Below are 24,076 nucleotides of genomic sequence, written 5' to 3'. Positions count from 1 at the left end.
AAAATGATTTCCCATTGTTGAATGATGCAACTTGTTCCACATATATATAGTAGTCAATTTGTTGGAAAAAGACATATAAAAATACTTTAGCATAAAAAGATAAAAAAAAACAATCTCCTAGACTTTTTTTTTCTTTTTTTTTTTTCTAACCAACATTTAAATTACAAATAAAATAAAATTGATAGTCTAATTAATTAAATATTTATGACCAAACATGTATCCTTATTATTAATTCTCTCTTCTTTCTCTCTACAACTCGCCGCTGGTTGTGTTTTTTGCCTCCGACCGGTGCGTGTGGGCCAACATGGTCACGACGTTGATTGGTTCTTTTCGCTTTTGTTTAGTTATTTAGTTTTATGTCTTTGTGTGGAAAGATCTTTGGATTGGTCACGACGTCGATTGGTTCTCTGCTTTTTTCTCTTTTTAGATCTAGGTTTTTATTGCTTGGTTTTTGTTGGAGGTTCTTGTTTCTTCTTCGCCTGAGTCCTCTTTAGCCTTAACTGTGATGGCTCTAAGCCACTCATTGTCGGTGTAGTGGTAATTTGGTTTGGGCAACCTAATTTTTAGGTTTCCTCACACAGCGTCAACAAATAGATTTAGGACAAGATCCGCCTAGGTTTGGGTCCTTTTACCGGTTCACGTTTATTGGTTGACACTCCCGGCTCCATGATTCCAATGGTCCCTGCAAGTTTTGGCCGAGATTCCTCCTTCCCGCCATCCAAGGGATCCTAAGGTTTTTTCTTCTGAAGACTCTTAATTATCAAGTGAGGCTTGTAAATCGAAACTTTTATGGATTGGTTGTCAGCTCCTTCAACGACTTCCTGCTTGTTTTGCGATCTCGGTTGGCTCGGGTAGTAAGAAATTTGGTTCTCTACCTCAAATCCTTTCAATCAAGTTTAGATTTTTTTTTAGTTTTATGTCTTTTGCTTGTCTCCCTATGTTGGAATTTAGTTTCTGGGGGTTAGAGTTCCGCCGGCTTAGTTTCTCGGGTTTAAGTTCCGTCGGCAATTGTATTCCACCATGTTTTCCTCATCCATGTTGGAAGATGACACTAGAAGATCGATGAGCAAACCAAGGAGCTTTCCTCATAGTTAAAAGTGTCACAATGGCGGACCAATCACAATCTTATGTAGCATAAGACTACTCTTTTTGGCTAGAGATGGTGTTTGAAATTGATAAATGTATTACATAATTGTAATGATTTTTTGTAGTTTGATTGCCCTCGTTTCCCCTTTGTAATTGTGAACATGTTGTTGTTAATATCATGAATCATTCAGACAAAAAAAAGACCAAACATATATGTCTGAGTTTCTCTCTCTAGGATTCTTCAAAGATAGGGAACTCAATCCTTGTTCCACCGTTCGGTATGCTTACCAACTTTCTGGTGTAGTCCGGTTTTGTTTCTGGTGTGGTTTGCTATTGTTTCGGCTATCTGTTGTGGTTAGCTATTGTTTCGGTTATCTGTTGCCGCTTCTTATCTTTTTCCTGAATAAATTGTATCAGCGTCATGGTTTTAGGCGACTAAGGTCAACTCTCTCTAGCATGTTTCTTTTCAGAGTTTTGCGACTAAGATTGATGGTATGAAGATGTGTTCCTTTGTTAATTTTAGATTGACTCTCAGTCGTTGTCTCTAAGCTTCAGTTCGATTAGCAAACGGTGGTGGACTTTCAGATCTTATCATTCTCTAATGGAGTTTGTTCGTTGAATCCCAATTGGTGGATTTAGCAACCTATTGAATTTGTTATGATCTGTTTTATACGTCTATCTCGTTGTTTCTACAAAGGTGGAGAGGGTTGGTGGTTGATGACTTGTTGCTTTGCTGCAACATGTGGTTTCTTATCATGTTCTATGCTTCCCACGTGTGGTGAAGATTATCCTTCAACATCTCTCTTTGTTGTCAACTCCAAGGCTTTGTATTGGGAAATAATCTTTGTAGAAGCCCATTATAACTTGGACTTTATGTTGTACCTATACCCGATTAGGTTTTCCCCATCTTAAACTTGCTTTCGTTTATGGTGTGGATAGTGATTCTTCGGATGCTCTTCTCTTTTCTTGCTTGTGGAAGATCCAGGGCTAGTTCAATAGTTTTTTTGAGGCAAATTTTTGGGACTCGTTCTTCTAGTGGATGTCCTCCTCGAAGTGGTTGGTGTTTCCCGGTTTCGTAATTTCGCAGATTCTACATGATTCTCTCTCTCCTCTGCATAATTGTTTTGGATTCGAGAAGCAGATCGTCGAAGTGGTTACATTTCCTTCAAGCTTTGGGATCTCTGTGTTTGAGGTTCTTACTGAAGTTTCGGTTAATTGGATTGCACTCATGGCTTCGCCAAGTCGCGCGTTAAGTGTAAAGGTTCCTGGGACGAGGGTTAAGTGAGAGATTAGGTTCTTCCCCTTTTAATATTTTGTTTTTTTATGGAATTTTCTTCTAGATTTCCTCCTTCTATTGGTTCCTGGTTAGTTTGATCCTTGAGTTTCTTTTGAGCAAGATAGGATTATTTCAAGACTTAGGTTCATATTTTGGCTACAGCTTTTCTTGGTTAGGTTGTACTACTTTCACCGTCTCCCTTTCATAAGGTTTTGTCTCCAGGGTATACTTGTTTCCACCGGCTTTTGACTCCGAGAACTTTTGTTCTCCACCACGTTCAGTTTTTGATACAAGCCTAACCTTCTCTTGTGATTGTCAAGTTTAGTCTTGGTAATCTTGTTCTGTACTAGTTGATAGGCTTTTGCTTACCGTGGATTTGTCTACTTTTGTAATGACTTTGGTTGTAGTGGTTCATATATAAAATTAACACTCTTGTGACAAAAAAATAAAATTAATTAAACATTTAACAAAGAAGAAAAAAGTCTAATTAAAAAATATTACAGAAAGAAGTGACCGTAAAATGGTAAGATCTCCTCAAAGAACAAGAACTTTTAAATAGATCTAAGCTTTTGTTGGCAAAAGAGAAAAAAGGGAAAAAAAATTGCAGATCTAGGTTCAATTAGTATAACTCCAAGAGAGAGAATATGATGGGAGAGAAGTGGAAGACAAGAGGAGTTCAGAACTGTTGCCGGAAATCAAAACACAACATCTCGCTAACGTCCATACGGATCCGTACTATCGTCGTTAGAGGAGGGTTAATGATAGAAATAGTAGCTGCACTAGTTTATTGATAAAAAACAATTTGGTATTTATCTTACCTTTACCCTACATTAAAAAAGTTCATTTGCAAAAGACACTAACACAAACGTTAGTTTCTTAATTACTAGATAAGTACCCGTCCGATGGACGAGTTTATTTTTCATAACTAAAATCAGATTTAAAATAATAATAATTAACAATGTTGTAAGTAAAAATTAACTTTCATAAATATAAAATATTTATTTTCACTGTTGTATTGTTTTCTTTACCACTAAAATTATTGATTAAAAATTGTTTGAATAAAAAATATATCATAATGACTAAATCTCTTTAAATCATGACACATAATAAAATTTTTGATTGATAACTATTCATGATAATATTAATTACTAACTTTAAGAAACAAAAATATATCATATAAATTATATAATATAATATTTTTTTCTACACCATCTATAACCACCATCTTCACTTACATAACAATCACATATTACTCTTACAATTTTAGTATGACATGATATTTATTAAAGAAAAATTCTTTCTAATGCTCTTTTCATGATGTCCCTTTTCAACTCTACCCTTTTTTAGCCATTTTCATTTCTACCCTCTTTAAATTTTTAATGACCATTTTACCCCTATTTGGAAATTGTTTTATGTTAACAAAATAAAATATTCATATTTTTCGCTTAAAATATTCCAAAATAAATTTCCCGCCAAAATTTTTTCGCCAAAAAAATTCGATAAAAAATTTACAAGGGATTTTGAAAGGGTTTTAAATGAATTACATGGGATTTTAAAAGGGTTTTAAAAGATTTACAAAAAAAATTTAAACATTTTAAAAGGGTTTAAAATTGTTTTAAAAGGGTTTTAAAATATTTACAAGAGATTTTAAAAGGGTTTTAAAAGATTTACAAGGGATTTTAAAAGGGTTTTAAAATATTTACAAGGAATTTTAAAGGGCTTTCAAAGATTTACAAAGGTTTTTTTAAAGATTTTTAAAGGGTTTAAAAGTGTTTTAAAAGATTTACAAGGGATTTTAAAAGAGTTTTAAAAGATTTACAAGAGATTTTTAAAGGTTTTAAAAGATGTACAAGGGTTTTTTAAATTTTTTAAAAGAATTTACTAGAAGACCCTTTAAAAACTCTTGTAAATCTTTTTATAACCTTTTAAAATCCCTTGTAAATATTTTAAAACCATTTAAAAATATTTTGTAAATATTAAAAACATTTTTAAAATCCCTTGTAAATCTTTTAAAACCCTTTTAAAATCTTTTGTAAATATTTTTAAACCCTTTTAAATAATTTTGTAAATATTTTAAAACTTTTTTAAAATCCCTTGTAAATCTCTTAAAACCCTTTTAAAATCCCTTGTAAATCTATTTCTTGCCAAAAAAAATTTACAAGGATTTTTAAATGCATTTTTTTGGCTGAGAAAAAAATTGTTACGAAAAAACAATTTGACGGGAAATTTTCAGTTTTCAATTACATGATCTATTAGATGAGGGTAATTTGGTAATTCTATTCAAAGGAAGGGGTATTTTTAAAAATGAACAACATAAAAGAGTATTGTTGCAAAAGGTAGTAAAGAAATGGTAGTTTTGCAAATCTCCCTTTATTAAATGACATTGTTTTTTCCTCTAATTCTCGTGGGATATTTCTCTTTAAGTCGTTGGAATTCCAGTATTGATTTTCTTTATTTTTGAATTTCGTGTAATTAGTAGTTATTTCACATTTTTCTCCAAATTACAATACTTTGTTGTATGTTTGTCTTTTGTTTGAGGTTAATTTATTTTTTACTCATGGCTATTTGCCTAATATCATAATTATTTTGAATCAATGGTGGAGTATTTACGAACAAATTAGTTTGCTTGGTGAGAAAATATGAGATATTTTTTTTCTTATAGGATTAATAACTCATTATATAATTTTTGTAATCCTTTTTCTATTTTTCATTTTTTTCTAGTTTAGTTAGTAACTTATAATTAAAACGTTTATAATAATTTTCTAATTTCTATATTTATAGAAAATATACATATACTATATATAATTACAGTTTCCTTATATTAATCTTTTTATATTCTTTAAACTTTTTCAATTGTATACTTTAAAAAAAAACTTTTGTTTGCCACATAACAAAAGTCTTTTATGGAAATATAGGTATAATGTTTTTCTATCAATCTTTTTAGACTTGAAAACCTTTAATTTATAATTTTCTTATAATTATCTTCTTTTTTTTTTGTCGTCAAACTTTTCATTAAAATCCAAAGAGGATTACAAGGTGATAAAGAGCCCAATTACACAAAAGATAAGCCCAATTAGCCCAAAATTACAAGAAGAACAAGATAACATAGGTCTAAAAGGGACACGTGTGAAGATACGTGTATCGATGGATGTTGGAAGTGGAAAGGCACATCCACCACCATCTCCACCGAGCTGAACCACCGATCAATCCTTCGACTTTCACCATTGAAAAGCTTTTTCTAATCAAGGATTTTACCGATCTTCAGCTTCAAACTCCAATCACCTTGCTTTGCTACCTTTTGCTAAACTCTCCAATTGTAAAAAACAGAGATTAGTAAGCCATCAGATGTATGAAACACGGGAAGACGCAGCGGGCGAGAGGGCAAATCAGTCGCAAACACGCTCTCCTGATATATTCAGCACCAGCCAACAAAATCCTCTCAACACGATTTGCAACCTTGAGGTGATACCTTCATCCAACGCCGATTACGGCCACGATTAGGATATGTAGGATTTATTTTTCTCATGATCAAAATCGAGCAGCCAATGATCTTAAAAACTCAGAATTAAACGCTCGGATTTTGATTCTTCCTTACCGGAAGAGAATTTAGATTCTGCAAAATGATTGAGGAAACAAAATCAAAATAGCCAAAACGGCTAAAAAAAACTAACACTTATGAGAATGTACATATCCGGACTTAGCCGGCAAAGAACTGATTTTAATTGGAAAACAAAAAACATAAAGCTTCTTCTCTCTGAAGAATATGAGAGAGATAAGAAAGAGAAGCTTTTTCTTTCTAATTATTATTGAGTTATTAAGCAGGGTTCCTTATAATTATCTTTTTACCTTTTTTATTTATTAAATAGGAAAAAGTTATTTTACACAAGGCAAAATATCACATTGATAGATTGGAAATTTTATTTTTATTTGTTTAATTGAAATTTATTCTTTTAATTATAGAGTTTTTATTTTCGTTTTTCTTAATTTTAAAGATCTGTAATTTTTATTTTTCTATGTTAACATGCATATGTCAAAATCTAAATGGGATAAGTTTTTGTATACGTACATATGTTAAAATCTCATCAATTGATTGACATAATTTTATAATTTATATTTTATATTATAAAAATGTATAGTTTCATTATATTTATCTTCTGAAAATTGTTTAAATTTCTAATTTCTTATAAGTATTTTTTTTTATTTTCAAAAGTTTTAAAAAGAAATTTTTATTTTATACGTGTCAAAATTTAAAATTGTTAAAATTGACACGTGTCATGATCTTGTGAACGATTAACTTTGAAAATCATACTTATATAAGACTAAATTAGAAAATAGTATAAAATCAGCTATCCATTACTATTACCATTGTTAAAGTTTGTTGCAATTAATATTAGAGAAACTAGGGGGTAATCCGGGCTATGCCCGGGTATATTTGATATTAGATATTTTAAAGTTTGTTAACTATGCTAATGATATATATTTGACATTTGATATATTTAGTTACCTCTATGCTAGTGATATATTTCAGAATATCACTGCTAAAGTAAAATTTGAATGGTTATGATGTTCTGGTAACAATGAGTGATATACGTTCTATGAATCAGGACGAAAGAGTTTCTTTTCATTTTGATTAAATATGGGGTTCTATTTCCAGCACTGGACGACTTTTGATACATCGGTCTAGAAGATTTATATTACTTAATTTTCAAGATTTAAGATTTATATTCAACTAGATAAGGCCCGCCTATTTAGGCGGGTGTAAGATACAAAATAAATTTTTATCGATAATATTTGAATATTATATAGCAATTTATATATTGTTTTGATATTTAATTTAATAATTATTGGTTTAAACAAAATTTCAGTCTTATGCATTCTATTTTAATTATATACACTCAATCTTATCAATGATATTTGAATTCTAAAAAATAACCGACCATTATTCTATATTTAATTTAGTATCTAGAAAAAAAAAAAGAAAAAACAAATTTCTATCTTACACCATTCAATTTTGTAATACAGTTTAACTATCTATGTCATCATAATAAACTCGATTTAAATTCTACACACTTCATATTGAGTGATAACATTTTCATATCAAAATAATATTTATGACATATCAAACCTATATCCTAGTTAGTATTAAAAATAATTAACAATTAACAAAATATAATTAATAGGCCTAGGTATAATACCCAAACCCGAAGAACCGATCCAAAAAAACCTATCCGAACCCGAACCCAAAATTTTCAAATACCCGAAAAGGTCTAAACTTCAAAACCCGAAAAACCCAAACCCAAATCCGAATAGGTATCCAAACATATCTCAAATTACCCGAACGGGTCCTAAACTTCTAAGCCCGAAAACCCGAACCCGAAATACCTGACCTAAATACCCAAACGCCTAAGGCTAATAATTAATAAAAAAACAGAAATCCACAAAAATATTTAGAAACCAAACATTGTTGAAAATATATTTTTTATATATGCCGTAATCTCGTAAGTTAATTTTACATCATGCAAATTAATATTAAATGAGTTAAAATTAATAAATAAAAATATTCTCATTGAAAATAATTAAAAAGTTAAATCCTATAAGCTAAGCTATTTTTCTCAAAATGTTCTATTTATGATTACATTAGTTAAAGACAAATTTGTTAATTTTCTGTTTTTTGAATAAATGTTAATTGTTTATAAATATATAGATATATAAATTAGTATATGTAAATTTGTTTACTTTTTAAGATATTCTATTTTTTAAAGAGAATAAAAAAGTTAAATTTTGAATGACACATGTAAAGATCCGATCGTTTGACTTGACACGTGACACGATCCTATGAGTTAGCAACTTTGAAAACCATACTTTATATAATAAGATTTCATCGGTGCTTCTATAAATTATAAACTATTTCTGACACTATAAAGATTTATATTAAGAGAAACTGAAGTTATTGGGACTTCTATAGACTTATATTAAATTTTATCATACTCTTTATTTAAATTTATTTTATAGAAGTTTAGTAGTTTCCCAATAACTACAATTTCTCTTTTGGAATTTAAGTAGGCAAGATTTATATTACTTATCAACAAATTAAATTATGTGAACAAATTTGACGCACATATCTCAAAAGCTTGAACTTTACTCATCCAACACATTAGTTTCGACATAGTGGCGAGAGTGGAGTATACGAAATACAAATCTATGAGCTATAAAGTAAACATTACAAAGCCTTTGTCAAATTTGATATATGGACGATATAAAGGAAACTTCAAACACACGACACTAATCTTATACATGTGCACACATAGATTAACATTTAGACGTTTCTTATATACAATATACATGCAATTAATGTATCTAAGTGGATCGTTCTTATAAGAAACTCCACTGAAAGATTATGATATAGAAAGCAAAACGATATTGAAATTACCTTTAAAGACAAAAGTAGGAGAGGTTAATTAAAAGAATCTTCTTAATGCCCTGGTATGAACTTTTAGGAAAGAAGGAGACAACAAAGCTCTTCCGACGACCAGACAAACAAAGAGAGTTTAAATCTCCTTATTTCTTCTTCGAGTGCAGCAATCCCCATACAAAGCCCTCTTCTTTTGGAATTGTTCAGAAACAACCTGCTTAAGTTCAATACACGCACCACAACTAAAGAAATTTAAAGTGTAATTTATATTCTTTGATTGGATATATAAGTTACATGAGCTGCTAATAAATTACAAAGCTTTATAGCTGATGACTCTCCGCATTGCCGCAGTTACGAAAGGTAATGAAAGGTGAATGGCCGATTCCATAACACAACGGAGAAGACGTGAAAGCCTTAACCTATAGATGACGTGGCATTTCTTTTTTTAAGGATGAAAGAGCAATGACGTGGCTTCCTCTCAAGTAATGTTTTTTGTGCTGATGTGGACACACGGAAGCCTCAGAGCATCTCCATCAATAGTCTCTCACATAGTTTTTCCTTCACTAAAAAATATAAAATAATAATAAAGTAGGAGAGAAAGTGAGAAAAGTTTCTCTGCGGAGAAACTATGAGATACTTTTCTTGCCACATGTCATATTTTAACAAGTTAAATAATTATTTTCAGAATAATTATTTAAATAAATAATAATATTATATGATAATGATTAAAAAACAATATATTGAAATACTCCTACCAATTCTACTGATGAAGATGGCCTCAAAGAACTTCTTTTATTAGTAAGAGATTAGCAAAACTAACAAAAAAAACTATAATTAAAAAAAAAAAAGTGATATTCTGTATATTTCCTATTTAACTATATTAATCCCAACTTTGCTCTCTCTCTCTTCCCCTTTAACTGGGGTAGTGGAGTTTGTTGTCTTTTCACTATCTAGTCCTACTTACTACATTACCGACATTATAGTGCTATATTCTTAATAACTTTTCTAGAAACTGTTACTTTTGAAATTCACCCCTAAACCGCAGACGTTTGATTCTTGGTATAGATAAAAAAAAAAAGAACTCTCTGTTCTCTTTCATAGCAGGTCAATAGGATATTTCTTTCGCCGTTTGAATCAAAGTCGTTCCAGTTTTCATTTGGACTTAAGAACTTATCTCTCAATTAGTTTGAATTGAGTGGAGCTGTTATCCGAAGATATCTCTTTCTTCTGTCGGCTTAGAAATCAAGATTCACTTTTTTACAAGTTTTGGGAGCTTCCTGTGTTTTAAGAATTCTGTTCTGTGTGGTTTGTGGTGTTTGTGATGGAACTAGAGGACGCGATACAGAAGATGTCTATTGAAGAAGATACTCCGTTGATTCTCTCAAATCAACCAGAGTTTTGTTCGAATGAAAGAAACAACTGTAGTATTTTGGGCAGGTTTTTGAATCCTGAGTTTCAAAGGATGTCTAATTGGATTCTGGATATGCCAAGGATTTGGAGACTTTATAATCGGGTTCGAGGTGTTGCTCTCTCTAAAGACAGGTTCCAGTTTTTCTTCAAGTCTGAAGGATTTACAAGGAATTCTGAAAGTTGGTGTTTGGACCCAAGATGATTGGTGTGTGGTTATGGATCGATGGGTAGAAAAACCACAGGATGATTATCTTCAGTTCCTTCCTGTATGGATTCGTCTGCGTAATTTACCGGTGAACTATTACACGGAAAAATCAATAAAGGAAATTGCGCAGTGTGTTGGGAAAGTTTTAGAGGTGGTTTTTGATACGGAGAAAGCACAGGTTCAAGATTATGTGCGGGTACGTGTTCTTCTTCCTGTTGCTAATCCTATGCGTAATTCGAAAGAGGTTCAACTTCCAACTGGCGAATTGGTTTTAATTTCTTTCGATTATGAACGGATAAGGAAGCGATGCTTTCAGTGTCAACGCCTAACACATGATAAGAATCATTGCTCTTTCAAGTCTTCAAGCTCAATTAAAGCGATATCAAGGAATTTACTGGACCAAGGTAAGAGAGTAGAGATTAATCTGCAGGATCTTGGTCAAGAAAAGTTGGATACTGCTATGCTGAAAGAACAAGGGGTGCTAGTATCAGCTTTTAAAGACCCTAAAACATCTGTGAAGGATTTGTGGAAACCTTCTATTCATCCATGTCTGCCTTTGATTGCAAATACACAAACGGATGATTTCTGTACTGAGATGCCAGATTTGGATATTATCACAGGTTTCAGCAAGGGTTATGATGAGGCTAGTTCTTCGGGTAGCAGTAAAAAGAATCTCTCACGCAAGAAAACTCCTGCATCCTGGTCTCGTCAGGGGAAATCAAGACAGGATTTGCCTTTGAAAGAAAAGATCATTCAAGAGGAGGAGATTGGTCGATTTGATAAAGTGTTTAAAAGAAAAGCAGTGGTAGCTTCTACTACTGAACCAAAATGTATCAAAAGAGAGAAAACTACGGTGGTTCCAGGGGAACCATCGTTGGATCAGTAAGGCATCCTAAGCTGGAATTGCTAAGGTTTAAGGAACCCTTGGACAATTCGCCATCTAAAGGAAATGAAAAAGAATCATTTCCCAGATATTATGTTCCTCATGGAGACTATGAATACTTCTGATTTTGTCTCCAAAGTGTTTACTTGGTTAGGTTATGATCATATGTTTACAATTGAACATGTTGGTAGAAAAGATGGCCTGGCTATCTTTTGGAAGAAGGACTTGGACATTGAGTTTCTTTTTGCAGACAAAAATCTTCTGGATCTCAAAATCATACAAAGAAATAAATACTGGTTTATTTCATGTGTGTATGGGCATCCTGTGACACAGCTGCGACCTCAACTTTGGGAAAGATTGAGTGATATTGGTCTGAATAGAAAGGAAGCTTGGGGTTTAATTGGTGATTTTAATGATATCAGATCAAATGATGAAAAACTTGGTGGACCACGGAGGGCTCTTGCTTCGTTTCAGGCTTTTCAAAACATGTTGGATACTTGTATGATGTTTGAGTTGGGAAGTTCAGGGAATGGTTTTACGTGGGGAGGTACTCGTAATGATCAATGGATACAATGTAAACTTGATCGTTGTTTTGGAAACCCTTCATGGTTTTCTCTATTTCCAAACTCCCATCAATGGTTTCTGGAAAGATTTGGCTCTGATCATCGGTCTGTTTTGGTCAATTTTATCAATGATCAGGAACTATTTCGTGGTCAGTTCAGGTTTTTTAAAAGGTTAGCTGATGATCCTTCTTGCACTGCTGCAATTCACAAATCTTGGAAGAGTGAGATTTCTCAAGGTACTTACTCCTCTATATTTAGTCTGAATGAATGTGGAAGAGCTATAAGTATGTGGAAAAGAAGTTCTGATAGTAATGCTCAAAAGAGGATTAAACGATTGAGAATTGCTTTAGATGATCTTAAAAGCCAGTTGAATCCATATTGGCCTCATATTAATCATCTTAAAGATCAATTGGGCAAGGCTTATGCAGATGAGGAATCTTTTTGGAGGCAGAAAAGTAGACAGAAATGGATGTTTGAGGGAGATAGAAATACGTTTTTTTTTCATGCTTCAGTGAAAGCCAACAGACAAGCTAATAACTTGAGTTTCCTTTTAGATGAAAATGGAAAGAAGCATACCCGTTTTAGTGAGAAAGGGAAGGTGGCATCACAAGTTTTTGACAGTCTCTTTACTTCGACTAGACCAAGCAGTTTGCTCTCTTATTTGGAAGGATTTCAGTCAAAAGTTTCCACAGAAATGAATCAGGATCTAATTAAAGCAGTTACTGAAGAGGAAATATAGAATGCGGTTTTCTCTATTGGAAGTGAAAAGGCTCCAGGACCTGATGGATTTACATCACTGTTTTTCCAAAAGAATTGGGCTTTGGTGAAAACACAGGTTATAGCTGAAATTATTGGTTTTTTCCAGACTGGTATTCTGCCTCAAGACTGGAATCATACTCATATCTGTCACATCCCAAAGATCTTAAGACCTCAAAGCATGTCAGATCTTATACCAATTAGTCTATGCTCCGTACTATATAAGATCATTTCAAAGATTTTGACTACACGGTTGAAGAAGCATCTGCCAGATATAGTCTCTCCAACACAATCAGCGTTTGTACCTGAGAGATTGGTCTCTGATAATATTCTCATTGCACATGAAATTGTGCATAACCTCAGAACAAATGAGAGAATTTCCAAGGAGTACATGGCTTTCAAGACAGATATGTCTAAAGCATATGATAGAGTGGAATGGAGTTTCTTGAAAGATATTTTGGGTGCTCTAGGATTTGATAAGCAATGGATTTCATGGATTATGACCTGTGTATCTTCAGTCTCATACTCAGTTTTGATCAATGGACAACCGTTTGGTCGTATTGTGCCTGGCAGGGGCATAAGATAGGGTGATCCTTTGTCACCATCTTTATTTGTTTTATGCACTGTACCTCTAGTTCACATCTTGAATAAGGCTAAAAGTGAAGGCAAGATTACGGGTTTTAAGTTTCAACCGGATGGGGTGTCTGTGAATCACTTGCTTTTTGCTGATGATACTTTACTGGTTTGTAAAGCAACTCCAGAAGATTGTGAAGAATTATTAGCTTGCTTATCAAAGTATGGGGAGTTGTCAGGCCAAGTGATAAATGTGGATAAATCAGCTTTGACATTTGGAGCCAGAATTGATGACCAAACCAAGGCATGGGTTAAAATGAGTTCTGGGATTCATACAGAAGGTGGTCTGGGTAAGTATTTGGGTTTACCTGAATGCTTAAGTGGATCTAAGAAGGAATTATTTGGTTTTCCTAAAGACAAATTACAGTCAAGATTAACAGGTTGGTATGCAAAGAATTTATCACAAGGTGGCAAAGAGGTTCTCTTAAAGTCCATTTGTATGGATTTGCCTGTATATGCTATGACTTGTTTCAAGATGCCTAAAAATGTTTGTCAGAACCTTACTTCTGTTATGATGGATTTCTGGTGGAATACTGTGACAACAGCAAAGAAGATTCATTGGGTTGGTTGGCAGAAATTGACTCTACCTAAGTCACTTGGAGGTATTGGATTCAGAGATTTGCAATGCTTCAATCAAGCTTTGTTAGCCAAACAGGCTTGGAGACTTCTGAATGTGCAGGATAATCTTTTCTTTAAGATCTTTAAGAGCAGGTATTTCTTGAATTCAGATTTTTTGAATGCTCCGAAAGGCACACGACCTTCTTATGCTTGGCGAAGTATCCTTTTTGGAAGGGAATTACTTACTCAGGGTTTAAGGATTATTATTGGTAATGGGGAGAAAACAAATGTCTGGATTGATAGATGGATATTTGATGAGCTTATTCGAAGACCAATGAATAATCATTCCCTAATGGACATTACGCTAAAGGTGAATCAGCTTTTTGATCGTGGGACAAGGAATTGGAATGTTAATTTGTTGAAGCAATTGTTTCTTGTTAAAGATATCCAGATCATTCTACAACATAGACCTATGATGTCTTGTGAAGATTTTCACTGCTGGGCTTATACTAATAATGGTTTATACTCGGTTAAATCTGGATATGAGTTTATGAGTCGAAAGATTCACTTCAAGATGTTTCAACAGGCTGAGAACACACCTACACTTAACCCCCTGTTTGCAAAGGTATGGAATCTACAAACTGCTCCAAAGATTAAGATTTTTCTTTGGAAAGTGTTGAATGGTGCAGTAGCTGTAGAAGATAGACTCAGAAGTAGAGGAGTAAAAGCTGATGAGGGATATTTATTGTGTGGTGCTGAGCAGGAAACAATTAATCATATTTTGTTTCTTTGTCCTGTAGCTAGACAAGTCTGGGCTCTTTCTTTAGTGCCATCTGCTTTACATGGATTTGGAAGTTCAATCTTTACAAATCTTTGCCATGTCTTTGATATGGTAAAGAATAGTCTCATAACTCCTCATATGCGGTGTGTTGGTCCTTGGATTATTTGGATTTTATGGAAAAACAGAAACAAGCTTCTTTTTGAGGGGATTGGTTCATTGCCAAATTGTCTAAACGATAAAGCTTATGAAGACTGTCATGAATGGCTCTTGGCACAACAGACTTTAAAGTCTGATACACAGCCAAAGGAAGTATCTAGTAAGAAGTGGAGGCCACCACCAAAGGGCGAGTTGAAATGCAATATTGGCTTTGCATGGTCTAAGCAGCAGCTTTGTTCTGGTGCATCTTGGGTGGTGAGAGATGACCAGGGTTCAGTCTTATTGCATAGTCGCCGGTCATTTGCTCAGGTACATTCTCTTTCTGATGCAAAATCAAGAAGTTGGGAATGGGCTCTAAGTAGCATGTTAGATCATCGGTTTGATAAGGTCACGTTTGGATATTCCTCTTTTGAAATCATTAGTGCTCTGAACAAACCAAAGGAATGGCCTATATTAACTGGACATATTGCTGAGCTTTTGAGTTTCACTAAGGACAAACCGGATTGGTTTTTGTTATTGGAACCTCCTGAGTGTAAATAGAGGTGCTTCCTTGATTGCACAAAATGTTGTTACTGGTTTTAGATGTCAATCTTACGTGGCTAGGGGATGTCCTAGCTGGCTGCGATTACTGTTTGATGAGGAAAGGTGTTGAATAGCAGAAAGGTTGTGATTTGTGTTAGGGGTCGTGTGTGATATTTAGTTAGGTGTCGGTGTTTTCTCGCTTAGTGTCCTCTTGTGTTATGATTGCTTTTAGAGATTTATTTACTTTTTAGGTTTCCATTAGGTTAAGCTAAATAAATTTGTTTTTTAGTGTGGTTGTTTATTCTTTTTTAAGATAAACCTTCTTTTTTTACGGTTTTTCTTTTTCCAATTAATAGATTTTACCTTATCTTTGACTTAGTCTTATTTGTCTTTTAGCTTGAGTTTTTGTTTGTCTCGCTCTTTTCTTACTTTAGGTTGTTCTATATAAGCGTCTCTTAAGGTTAAGCTAGTATCACAACCTTCTCTTGCTTTTCACTTTCACTCTCACTTCTGGTGCTATGGCAGACGAGTTGTGGGATGAGTTACAACACTTGGAGTTGGGAAGGGAGGATCCTGCTCTCTTTATTCCGCATGAAGCCTATGCCATTGTGGAGTCTAGGAATCGGCTTAGTCTGATAGCTAGACCTCTTAATCCTCGCTCTCAGAACCTTCACGCTGTGATCTCGGCTTTACCAAGAGCATGGGGTCTGACTAATAGAGTGCATGGCCGGGTCCTTAATGACACGTTTGTCCAGTTCATCTTTCAATCTGAGATTGATCTCTTGTCAGTACTACGAAGGGAGCCTTGGCTGTATAACAACTGGTTTGTGACAGCTCAGAGATGGGAGGTAAATCTTACGTTTCACCTGTTAACATCTATTGAATTATGGGTTCAGATGCGTGGAATTCCTCTTTTGTATGTGTGTGAGGAAACTGCTTTAGAGATAGCACATGAGTTAGGAGAGATCATCACTCTGGATTTTCATGACTCCACTACGACTCAAATAGCTTATATCCGTGTGAGAATCCGGTTTGGAATTACAGATCGCCTGAGGTTTTTCCTAAGAATCATTTTTGATTCTGGTGAGACTGCTCTGATTAGCTTTCAGTATGAAAGACTTAGGAGAATCTGTAGTAGCTGCTTCAGAATGACTCATCACAGGAACTCATGTCTTTACAGGCAGATTGAGTCTCTCCATAGGGTGACTAACACTACAGCTCAAAGGAATGTTAGAGAAGAGGTGTTCATGAGAGATGAAAATCTGAGATCTTCAATGAATTCACAATCTCAAATGTCTGAGAGTTCGTTTCCTACTCCTATTGATCCACCTCCAAGGATTCCTCATCCTCCTTTAAATCCTGATGAATTGGTGGCTGCATATTACCCTCATACAAGAGCTACCTCTTTACCAAACTTTGCAGGTCCTTTGCCTCAGGTACCTCTTAGAAGAAATGTGGATGAAAGGGATTCTAACATCCAGCCTTTCTCCGGACCTGCATTTGCAGCACACTCTCCACGTCTGGTGGAAGTAGGTGAATCATCAAGGCAAGGTGAGAATACTCAGAATGTTCACACGGTGGAAAAGGGGGATTCATCAAAAAGAAAGAACATGGGTGGTCCCAAGTTTAAAGATGATGCAAGAAAGTCCAATGAAGATGAGCATATGAATGGAGGGATTCTGAAACCTCCAAAAAAGCGTTGATCACTCTGTTATAATTCTGTCATGTTTTTTGATTTAGTTGCTTTCAATTCAATCAAGCAGCCACAAGATATGAAGAAGATGGTATGGCCTAATATCCCTTTTTGGTTTTGGCATACCCGAAGTGTATTGTTATGTGGTGTAATGCTCTGCTCTAATTACCCTTACTATACTCTTTTGCTTTACAACTTAGATGACTCTCTAGTTAGATAATTTAATGTTGTAAGTGGTAAAAGTGTGTGTCAAACTCTGAAAGTGGATGTTCTTCCACTGTTGTATCGTTTACAACTGCTGTTTTTAATAAAAAGGGTAATACTTATGAAAAAAAAAAAAACCGTAGACGTTTGCTGTAAAAAAAAAAAAAAAAAAAAAAGGAAAAAACACCACAAAGCTCGTCACTCCGCTACCGACCACTCACATCACAAGTCACAACCTCCGCCTTGAGATGAGAGCCGCCGCCGCCGCCACCGCCACCGTGAGTCTTCGACATTTCCGCAGCTTCCCTACTATTGTCCCATCTCTTCTCTTCTCCTCCTCCTCCTCCATACCTTTTCACTCCCCCCGTCTCTGCGTCTTCCTCCGCCCTCGCCAACTCTTCCTTAACCGTCCACTCGCCGCAAGTTTCAGTTCCTCTTCATCAGGTTACAATCTCATCATCTCCAATTTTTACCCGAACTTATCCAACATTTGCTTAGACGACTAATATTAATCTGTAGGTGCTACCTCTGATTCGACCTACGACGTTATTGTTGTTGGTGCCGGACACGCTGGATGCGAAGCGGCTTTAGCCTCTGCTCGATTAGGAGCTAGTACTCTGCTTCTCACATTAAACCTCGATCGAATAGCTTGGCAGGTTTGACTTTAGTCATAATTGGTTACATACTTGTTAGAATTGTGGTATATGAGTGTGACATATTGTTACGTGAAGCCGTGTAATCCAGCAGTAGGTGGACCAGCTAAATCACAATTAGTACATGAAGTTGATGCACTTGGTGGTGATATTGGCAAAGTTGCTGACAGGTAATTGTATACAAGTTTCTTATCTCAATGAAACCTCTTGGCTTATGCATTGAGGTTTGGGGTTTAGCTTTTGAGAATTGTTTTCATCAAACGAATTTGTTTGACTTGTACCTATGATAGCATGAGTAATAAGAGTTATGAGAAGGAGATCAATTTGAGTGATCATATAGCTTGCCTCAAATCTAATGAGCTTCAAACGCTTACCGCTGATGTAATATCTTAACAGTGCAGATGCTATTTACAGAAGCGTATTTTGAATGTCTCAAGGGGTCCTGCTGTAAGATCGTTACGTGCTCAGACTGACAAAAGAGAATATGCTACGGAGATGAAAAAGATAGTGGACAGGTCAGCTGAAGTTTACTTCTTGCTTACATGTATTTTTGGGCAATATAATTTTCAAGCTGGTGTAAGATGCTAAAAAATTCCAATTTACTTATTACGAGTAATGGCAAGAATACAAACTTGAATTACAAGGTGTATATGTTTCTTGTAAACAATTGTTTTTGATTTCTTCTATTCTGGCTATAACTGTAATGTTTCCTTGGTATGACAGCACCGAAAATCTCTGTATTAGAGAGGCAATGGTAACAGATATCATAGTTGGGAAGAATGACAACGTGGAAGGCGTGGCCACATTTTTCGGGATGAACTTTTATGCACCTTCTGTTATTCTTACCACTGGAACCTTTATGAGTGGGAAGATTTGGGTCGGTAAAAAGTCTATGCCAGCAGGAAGAGCTGGCGAGTCAGCTTCACAAGGACTGACAGAGAATTTGCAGAAACTTGGATTTGAAACTGATCGCTTAAAGACTGGTACTCCAGCGCGTGTGGATCGCCGGACTATAGACTTTTCCAATTTGGAGGCTCAACATGGAGACGAAGAGGTATCACTCTACAATTATTAAAGTAGGCTTTTCATGATCAATATTGTATGGTTACATGGGTTAAAGCATCTCAGTCGGCGAGTTACCAGAAAAGTTTCATATACTTTCTTGACGAGATCAGTTTGACCACATTTATTGGCGCTTTATATATTGTATTTGAAGATGCTGAACATTAGTTTTTTTTCCCCAGGTCAGCTGGTTTAGTTTCGACCCAGATTTTCACATTGAGAGAGAGCAAATGTGCTGCTACCTAACTCGCACAACAAAGATTACACACCAATTGATCAGAGATAATTTGCATGAGACCCCAACTTATGGTGGATGGGTTGAAGCAAAAGGTCCTAGGTACTGCCCTTCCATTGAAGACAAGGTAAATTATTTTCCCTCTTTTGCTTTGTATTGTCTCTTTCTTTAAACAAGGGGAAGTTACATCAGACATGGTTCATCTACCTTTCATTTGATTGGTAATGTTTGTGCCACATACTGGAATCTAATTGTGGCTTGTGAGCATAACCATGGAAACCTAAATTTGCTAGACATAGTAATTTTAAGACTGGTTCCTTCTCCAACATGCAAACATAAATTGATAACACTTTTATAAGGAGACAAGAGTTCATCTGCTACATAATGGTTAGCAAAATAGTTAACAGCCTTAGAGGGAAGCATGAGTGAAAATAGGGGATGGAACAGATCAGTGGGACTGTTGAATGTTTGGTTGGCTTTGAGGCCTTTTGGAGGGTATTGGGAAAGTTTAGGTTCCCTAGAATAAACCCAATGGTGCCTTAGATTTCTTTTTTTCTTGGTCCAGTAAGTGTGAGTCATTTCTCAAGGAGTTATACAGCAGTAATCGTTTCTAAATTGTTTCAGTTTAAATATACTTTATTGTTTCTAGCTTGGATGATGTCACGGTAGCAAATTATATATGCTGATTTTTTGCAAACTGCTATAATTTTTTCATCATTTTTTATTTGCAAACTCCTGAAAGTCCCTTCAATTCTCTAGTTTTGACGTGGATTCTTCTAATTCCTGAAAGCAATCTTGCATTTGCTTTTTCTACAGTTGGCACAAAGAATAAGTTGAACCATCTTTCTCTTTAAACTGCTTTTGATGAACTTAAAAAATCTTGTTTGGTTTCAGATTGTTAGGTTCAAAGACAAAGAGTCTCATCAAATATTCCTCGAACCAGAGGGCCGAGATGTTCCTGAGATCTATGTGCAGGTTGATGCATACCTTAGTTATGTTTTATATTTTTTGTTATCGTCTTAGTGAAAAAGTGTGAAGGATGAGAAAGAAACCTAGCTTGTCGCCTATATGTTAATATCTAAAACATATGCTTGTCCAGAAATTTCCTTATGTATAGTAAGAGCAAGCCTGAAGTTTGTTACTGCTCAGTGGTTTAATGTGGGCGTTTGTAAGTCGAGTTTTCAAGACTAGAGAAAATATATCTTAGCTTTGTTGCTAATTATCAAGGCGTGGTATATATCTTCTTATGAGTGTAATGTCTTTGATATCACTAGCATTCTCATGAATTGGTAATTTGGTATTTTCGTAGGGATTTTCAACTGGCCTGCCAGAGAATCTCCAGTTGCCACTTCTAAGAAGCTTGCCAGGACTTGAAAATTGCTCCATGCTTAGGCCTGCCTATGCTGTTGAGTATGATTATTTGCCAGCTCATCAGTGTTCCAGGTCCCTTATGACGAAGAAGATTGAAGGTCTTTTCTTCTCTGGACAGATCAACGGCACAACTGGTTATGAAGAGGCTGCTGCACAGGTGACTGATCTGTACGAGTTTTTAATTTCCTTAATTATGGACCTTGAGTTCATGAAAAAGGTTTATTCGGATGATATGGAAAAAAATTACGAATACTATAATGAAAACTGCTGTTTAGACTTTGTACATATATAGTGATAGCATTCTCTGTTATTCTTTTCAAATTTAGGGTATTATATCTGGAATCAATGCTGCCAGACATGCAGACGGTAAGAAACACGTTGTTCTTGAGAGGGAAAGCAGTTATATAGGTACGTTGATTGATGATTTAGTCACAAAGGATCTCAGAGAGCCATACCGCATGCTAACAAGGTAAGTTCCATTTCGTTCTCTTGTTCATTATCCTAATTCTCCTGCATTCTTTTATACTTTCATGATCAATCCTCCACTCTACTTTCTGAAATATGGTCAGGCAGGCTAGAGATATGATTCCGAAATTATTAGAAGTTGACATCTGTGTAGAAAGAAAATATGTTTTTTCATAACATTCGCTTTGTATGCGGTACCCATCTAAGTCTGTCTGATGGTAATAACAGTGACATTTTTCATCACCAATTTTTCTGCGTTACATAAGAGCTTGTATGGGGGAACTGAAGAGAGAAGCAAAAAAAAACCTCGCTGGCAGTACTGGAATAAAACTTGACTTTTTAACTTTTCTTGATGCGGCTATATGGCCATGACTTGTTTTAACTTTTTTTTTTTTTCTTTTCCACGTGAACTATTTTGTGCATGTACTAATAGCCTATTACTACTTATGTGTGTTTAGTAACACGGAATAATCAAATGTGTTTTTTTTCTCAACGACAGCCGTTCAGAACATCGGCTTCTTCTTCGATTTGATAATGCGGATAGTCGACTAACGCCTCTGGGGCGTGAACTTGGATTGATAGATGATAGACGATGGAAGTTATACCAAGAGAAGCAAGCAAGGATTTCAGAAGAGAAGAAGAGACTGAAAACTGTCAAGATTTCAGGTTATCTCCGTATTCTGTTTATTTCAGAACGAACTTATGTTGTTGGTCCCTGCATACATTTAAACATGGGATAGCAAAAATTTTAAGGCTTGACAAAACTGGATTAGGTGCAATGCATGAGTTGATGAGTGTATTGCTTGCAGTTGCAGTAGGTGATTTGGCTGCCGAAGTTTCTAGTGTGTCTTCTCAGCCAGTCAAAGAATCAGCGACACTAGAGAGTCTCCTAAAGAAACCACATATCCACTACAAGCTTCTTGAGAAGCATGGCTTTGGAAATGAAACATTATCTAGAATGGAGAAAGACTGTGTAGAGATCGATATAAAATATGAAGGTTTCATTGTTCGCCAGCAAAACCAACTGCAGCAGGTATCTTGTGTTAGCTTCATTACTCCATTAAATACTACTTGCTTACTCGGATATATGGACATGGAGTTATAAGTTATATCCTTAATAGATGGTCCACCAACAACATAGACGACTTCCAGACGATTTGGATTACTATTCGATGACAACTCTATCCCATGAAGGGCGTGAAAAACTTTCAAAGGTGTGTTAAAGTAGTTTTCGAGTAGAATCAGTGTGATTTATAGATTATCTTCTTATGATGTGAAACAATTATAAATTCAGGTGAGACCAGAGACGATCGGGCAGGCAAGCAGAGTGGGTGGAGTCAGTCCTGCCGACATAACAGCTCTGCTCATAACACTTGAATCAAACCGAAGAAGAACTCAAGATGTGAAGAGAGGGAAAATATTGGAACATGCCTTGGCAGAATCCAATCCACAGTGGGTAGAAGATAGGGAGCATGTGGTTAATGAGTGATTAAGAAGTCGTACAGTGTAGCATCAACTCTCCAATGATTTTGATCAACCTTGCATGCATTCTCTCGAATGGCAAAAAAAAAGTGGCTATTGTTGCGAAAATACAAGTCACCCAAACAAAAGAGAAATACTTGCTTGTGTGTAACCGTATCGCTGTTATTTTGTATGATTCTTCTTTTGTTCAACTTCCTTTTTAAGAAAACAACAAAGAGGAAGAAATAGTATCTACTAATAACATGGCTTTCGTTTCTTGTATCTCTTTAGCTAGTCTCCTACCTCTTCTAATACGAATAACTCCATCTAAGACAAGAGACTGCATGTGTACTATTCATGTTCGTGCAACTAACTTATGTTTTCATCATACAACACGCTCTCCCAACACATGGGTGTCCAGATTATGAACAAAACTAGATATTGTACCGTGCGTGGATATGTGTATTGAAAAGTTATAAATAGTTTTTATAAAAATTATGATTTGTATATGAATAATATATTCTTGACACATAATTTTTATCTATGTAAAGCTGGGGTAATTCATGTTTTGTGTTATGATATTTGTTGTATATTAGTTTATTATTCAAATTCAATATTTTTTGTTTGTGGTTTGGTTCTTTTAGAGGTAATAAAGATTTTAAACTTGTATTATCTAGAGATTGACCCATAGATTTTTTTGTTTTTAAGATGATCTATAGATACATGCTATTGTTTTTTTTATGTATGATACTATGATACACTTCATGAAGATTTTTATAACTATTTGTTTTTGAAATTTTAAGTTATATTTGTTTTGTTAATATAATGTTTTTTGTTTAGTGTTTAAAATTGTATAATTGTATTTGATTGTTAATTCTAAGATTTCATCCATAGTATACCATCCCATATTAATATCGATCCAAACATGTCCTACCATATAACCTGTGCCGTGATTAAACATCATTTTGTCATTTTCTTATGAAGTTCGAATATTTATAATATTGGAAACTTGAAAAAGATTTTAATATCGATCCAAACTTCATAATTGTATATTGATTATTACATAGTATATCGTCCCGTATTAATATCATTTTAATATTTATAATTTTTAAACTTCTTATAAAGTTCAAATATTTATAAAATTTAAAACTTCATAAAATTTTAAAATTATTAATATTTAAAACTTTATAAAAAATTTTAATACTTAACTTTTAATAAAGTTTAAATATATATAATATTTTGAAACTTTTAAAGTTTTTGTTGTTTAAAATAAATAACTGGAGTAAACCGAATAACACTTTTAATTTTGGATGTCTGATAAATGAAGGTTCCTGCTCATTCGTATTCAGAATCATTTTGGTCCTTTTTATAGTATGACTCTAAATGATTTCCCAAATTTTTTAAACAATGTGAGACCTTGTACACTTATTTTTTTTATCGATTGAGTATTATATGTCTGTTTTGAATTATCTCATATGCACAAAAATCTAATATTTAATTAACTATATGTATTTTATATATAAAGTCAAAATAAATTAGATATAAGAACAAATATAGTGACAAAAAAATTATAAATTTATATTTAATGTCGATAGAAAGATTTTAGGAAATTAGCGTTAATCGAATATAGTTTAATAAAGAAAGATTTAACTAAGGATAAAAATTTAGGTTAAAGTTAATTCAGGTATTTA

At 34.4% G+C, this 24,076-nt stretch overlaps 3 protein-coding genes, 1 long non-coding RNA gene and 1 pseudogene across 5 annotated transcripts; 4 read left to right on the top strand and 1 right to left on the bottom strand.

Moving 5' to 3' along the window:
- Positions 1 to 1,059: 1,059 nt before the first annotated feature.
- AT2G05905 lies at positions 1,060 to 1,290 on the bottom strand. The gene has a single exon (NR_140114.1). It is a non-coding gene; the product is annotated as an other RNA (long non-coding RNA).
- Positions 1,291 to 5,358: 4,068 nt separating this feature from the next.
- On the top strand, positions 5,359 to 6,114 carry AT2G13463 (uncharacterized protein). The gene has a single exon (NM_001335391.1). The coding sequence runs from the start codon at positions 5,511 to 5,513 to the stop codon at positions 5,694 to 5,696; it is 186 nt and encodes a 61-aa protein (NP_001318217.1). The 5' UTR covers positions 5,359 to 5,510; the 3' UTR covers positions 5,697 to 6,114.
- Positions 6,115 to 10,089: 3,975 nt separating this feature from the next.
- Positions 10,090 to 15,377, top strand: AT2G13460 (annotated as a pseudogene; the record flags this gene model as incomplete). The annotated part of the gene is made up of 1 exon: positions 10,090 to 15,377.
- A 382-nt stretch (positions 15,378 to 15,759) lies between these two features.
- Positions 15,760 to 17,262, top strand: AT2G13450 (Ta11-like non-LTR retrotransposon; the record flags this gene model as incomplete). Its single annotated transcript, NM_126931.2, has 1 exon — positions 15,760 to 17,262. One exon carries the CDS (start codon positions 15,760 to 15,762, stop codon positions 16,942 to 16,944), a length of 1,185 nt encoding a protein of 394 aa, NP_178975.1. The 3' UTR covers positions 16,945 to 17,262.
- Positions 17,263 to 17,270: 8 nt separating this feature from the next.
- On the top strand, positions 17,271 to 22,845 carry AT2G13440 (glucose-inhibited division family A protein). The gene is made up of 13 exons (NM_126930.3): positions 17,271 to 17,582; positions 17,658 to 17,794; positions 17,870 to 17,961; positions 18,193 to 18,306; positions 18,515 to 18,845; positions 19,036 to 19,215; positions 19,983 to 20,063; positions 20,398 to 20,616; positions 20,786 to 20,928; positions 21,424 to 21,590; positions 21,734 to 21,957; positions 22,046 to 22,138; positions 22,219 to 22,845. Exons 1-13 carry the CDS (start codon positions 17,387 to 17,389, stop codon positions 22,411 to 22,413), a joined length of 2,172 nt encoding a protein of 723 aa, NP_178974.1. The 5' UTR covers positions 17,271 to 17,386; the 3' UTR covers positions 22,414 to 22,845.
- The last annotated feature ends 1,231 nt before the right edge of the window (positions 22,846 to 24,076 follow it).

The sequence above is a fragment of the Arabidopsis thaliana genome, chromosome 2, assembly GCF_000001735.4.
Source record: "Arabidopsis thaliana chromosome 2, partial sequence".
Lineage (NCBI taxonomy): Eukaryota > Viridiplantae > Streptophyta > Magnoliopsida > Brassicales > Brassicaceae > Arabidopsis > Arabidopsis thaliana.
This window is presented reverse-complemented; position numbering and strand designations above follow the sequence as displayed.

What these genes read in the sequence shown, in the direction of transcription:
- AT2G13463 (NM_001335391.1), top strand. Translation starts at nt 5,511, where the DNA reads ATGTTGGAAGTGGAAAGGCACATCCACCACCATCTCCACCGAGCTGAA.
- AT2G13440 (NM_126930.3), top strand. Translation starts at nt 17,387, where the DNA reads ATGAGAGCCGCCGCCGCCGCCACCGCCACCGTGAGTCTTCGACATTTC. An exon ending in ATGAAAAAGATAGTGGACAG is followed by an intron (nt 18,307 to 18,514) that starts GTCAGCTGAAGT and finishes TTGGTATGACAG; the next exon opens with CACCGAAAATCTCTGTATTA. An exon ending in CCATACCGCATGCTAACAAG is followed by an intron (nt 20,929 to 21,423) that starts GTAAGTTCCATT and finishes TCTCAACGACAG; the next exon opens with CCGTTCAGAACATCGGCTTC.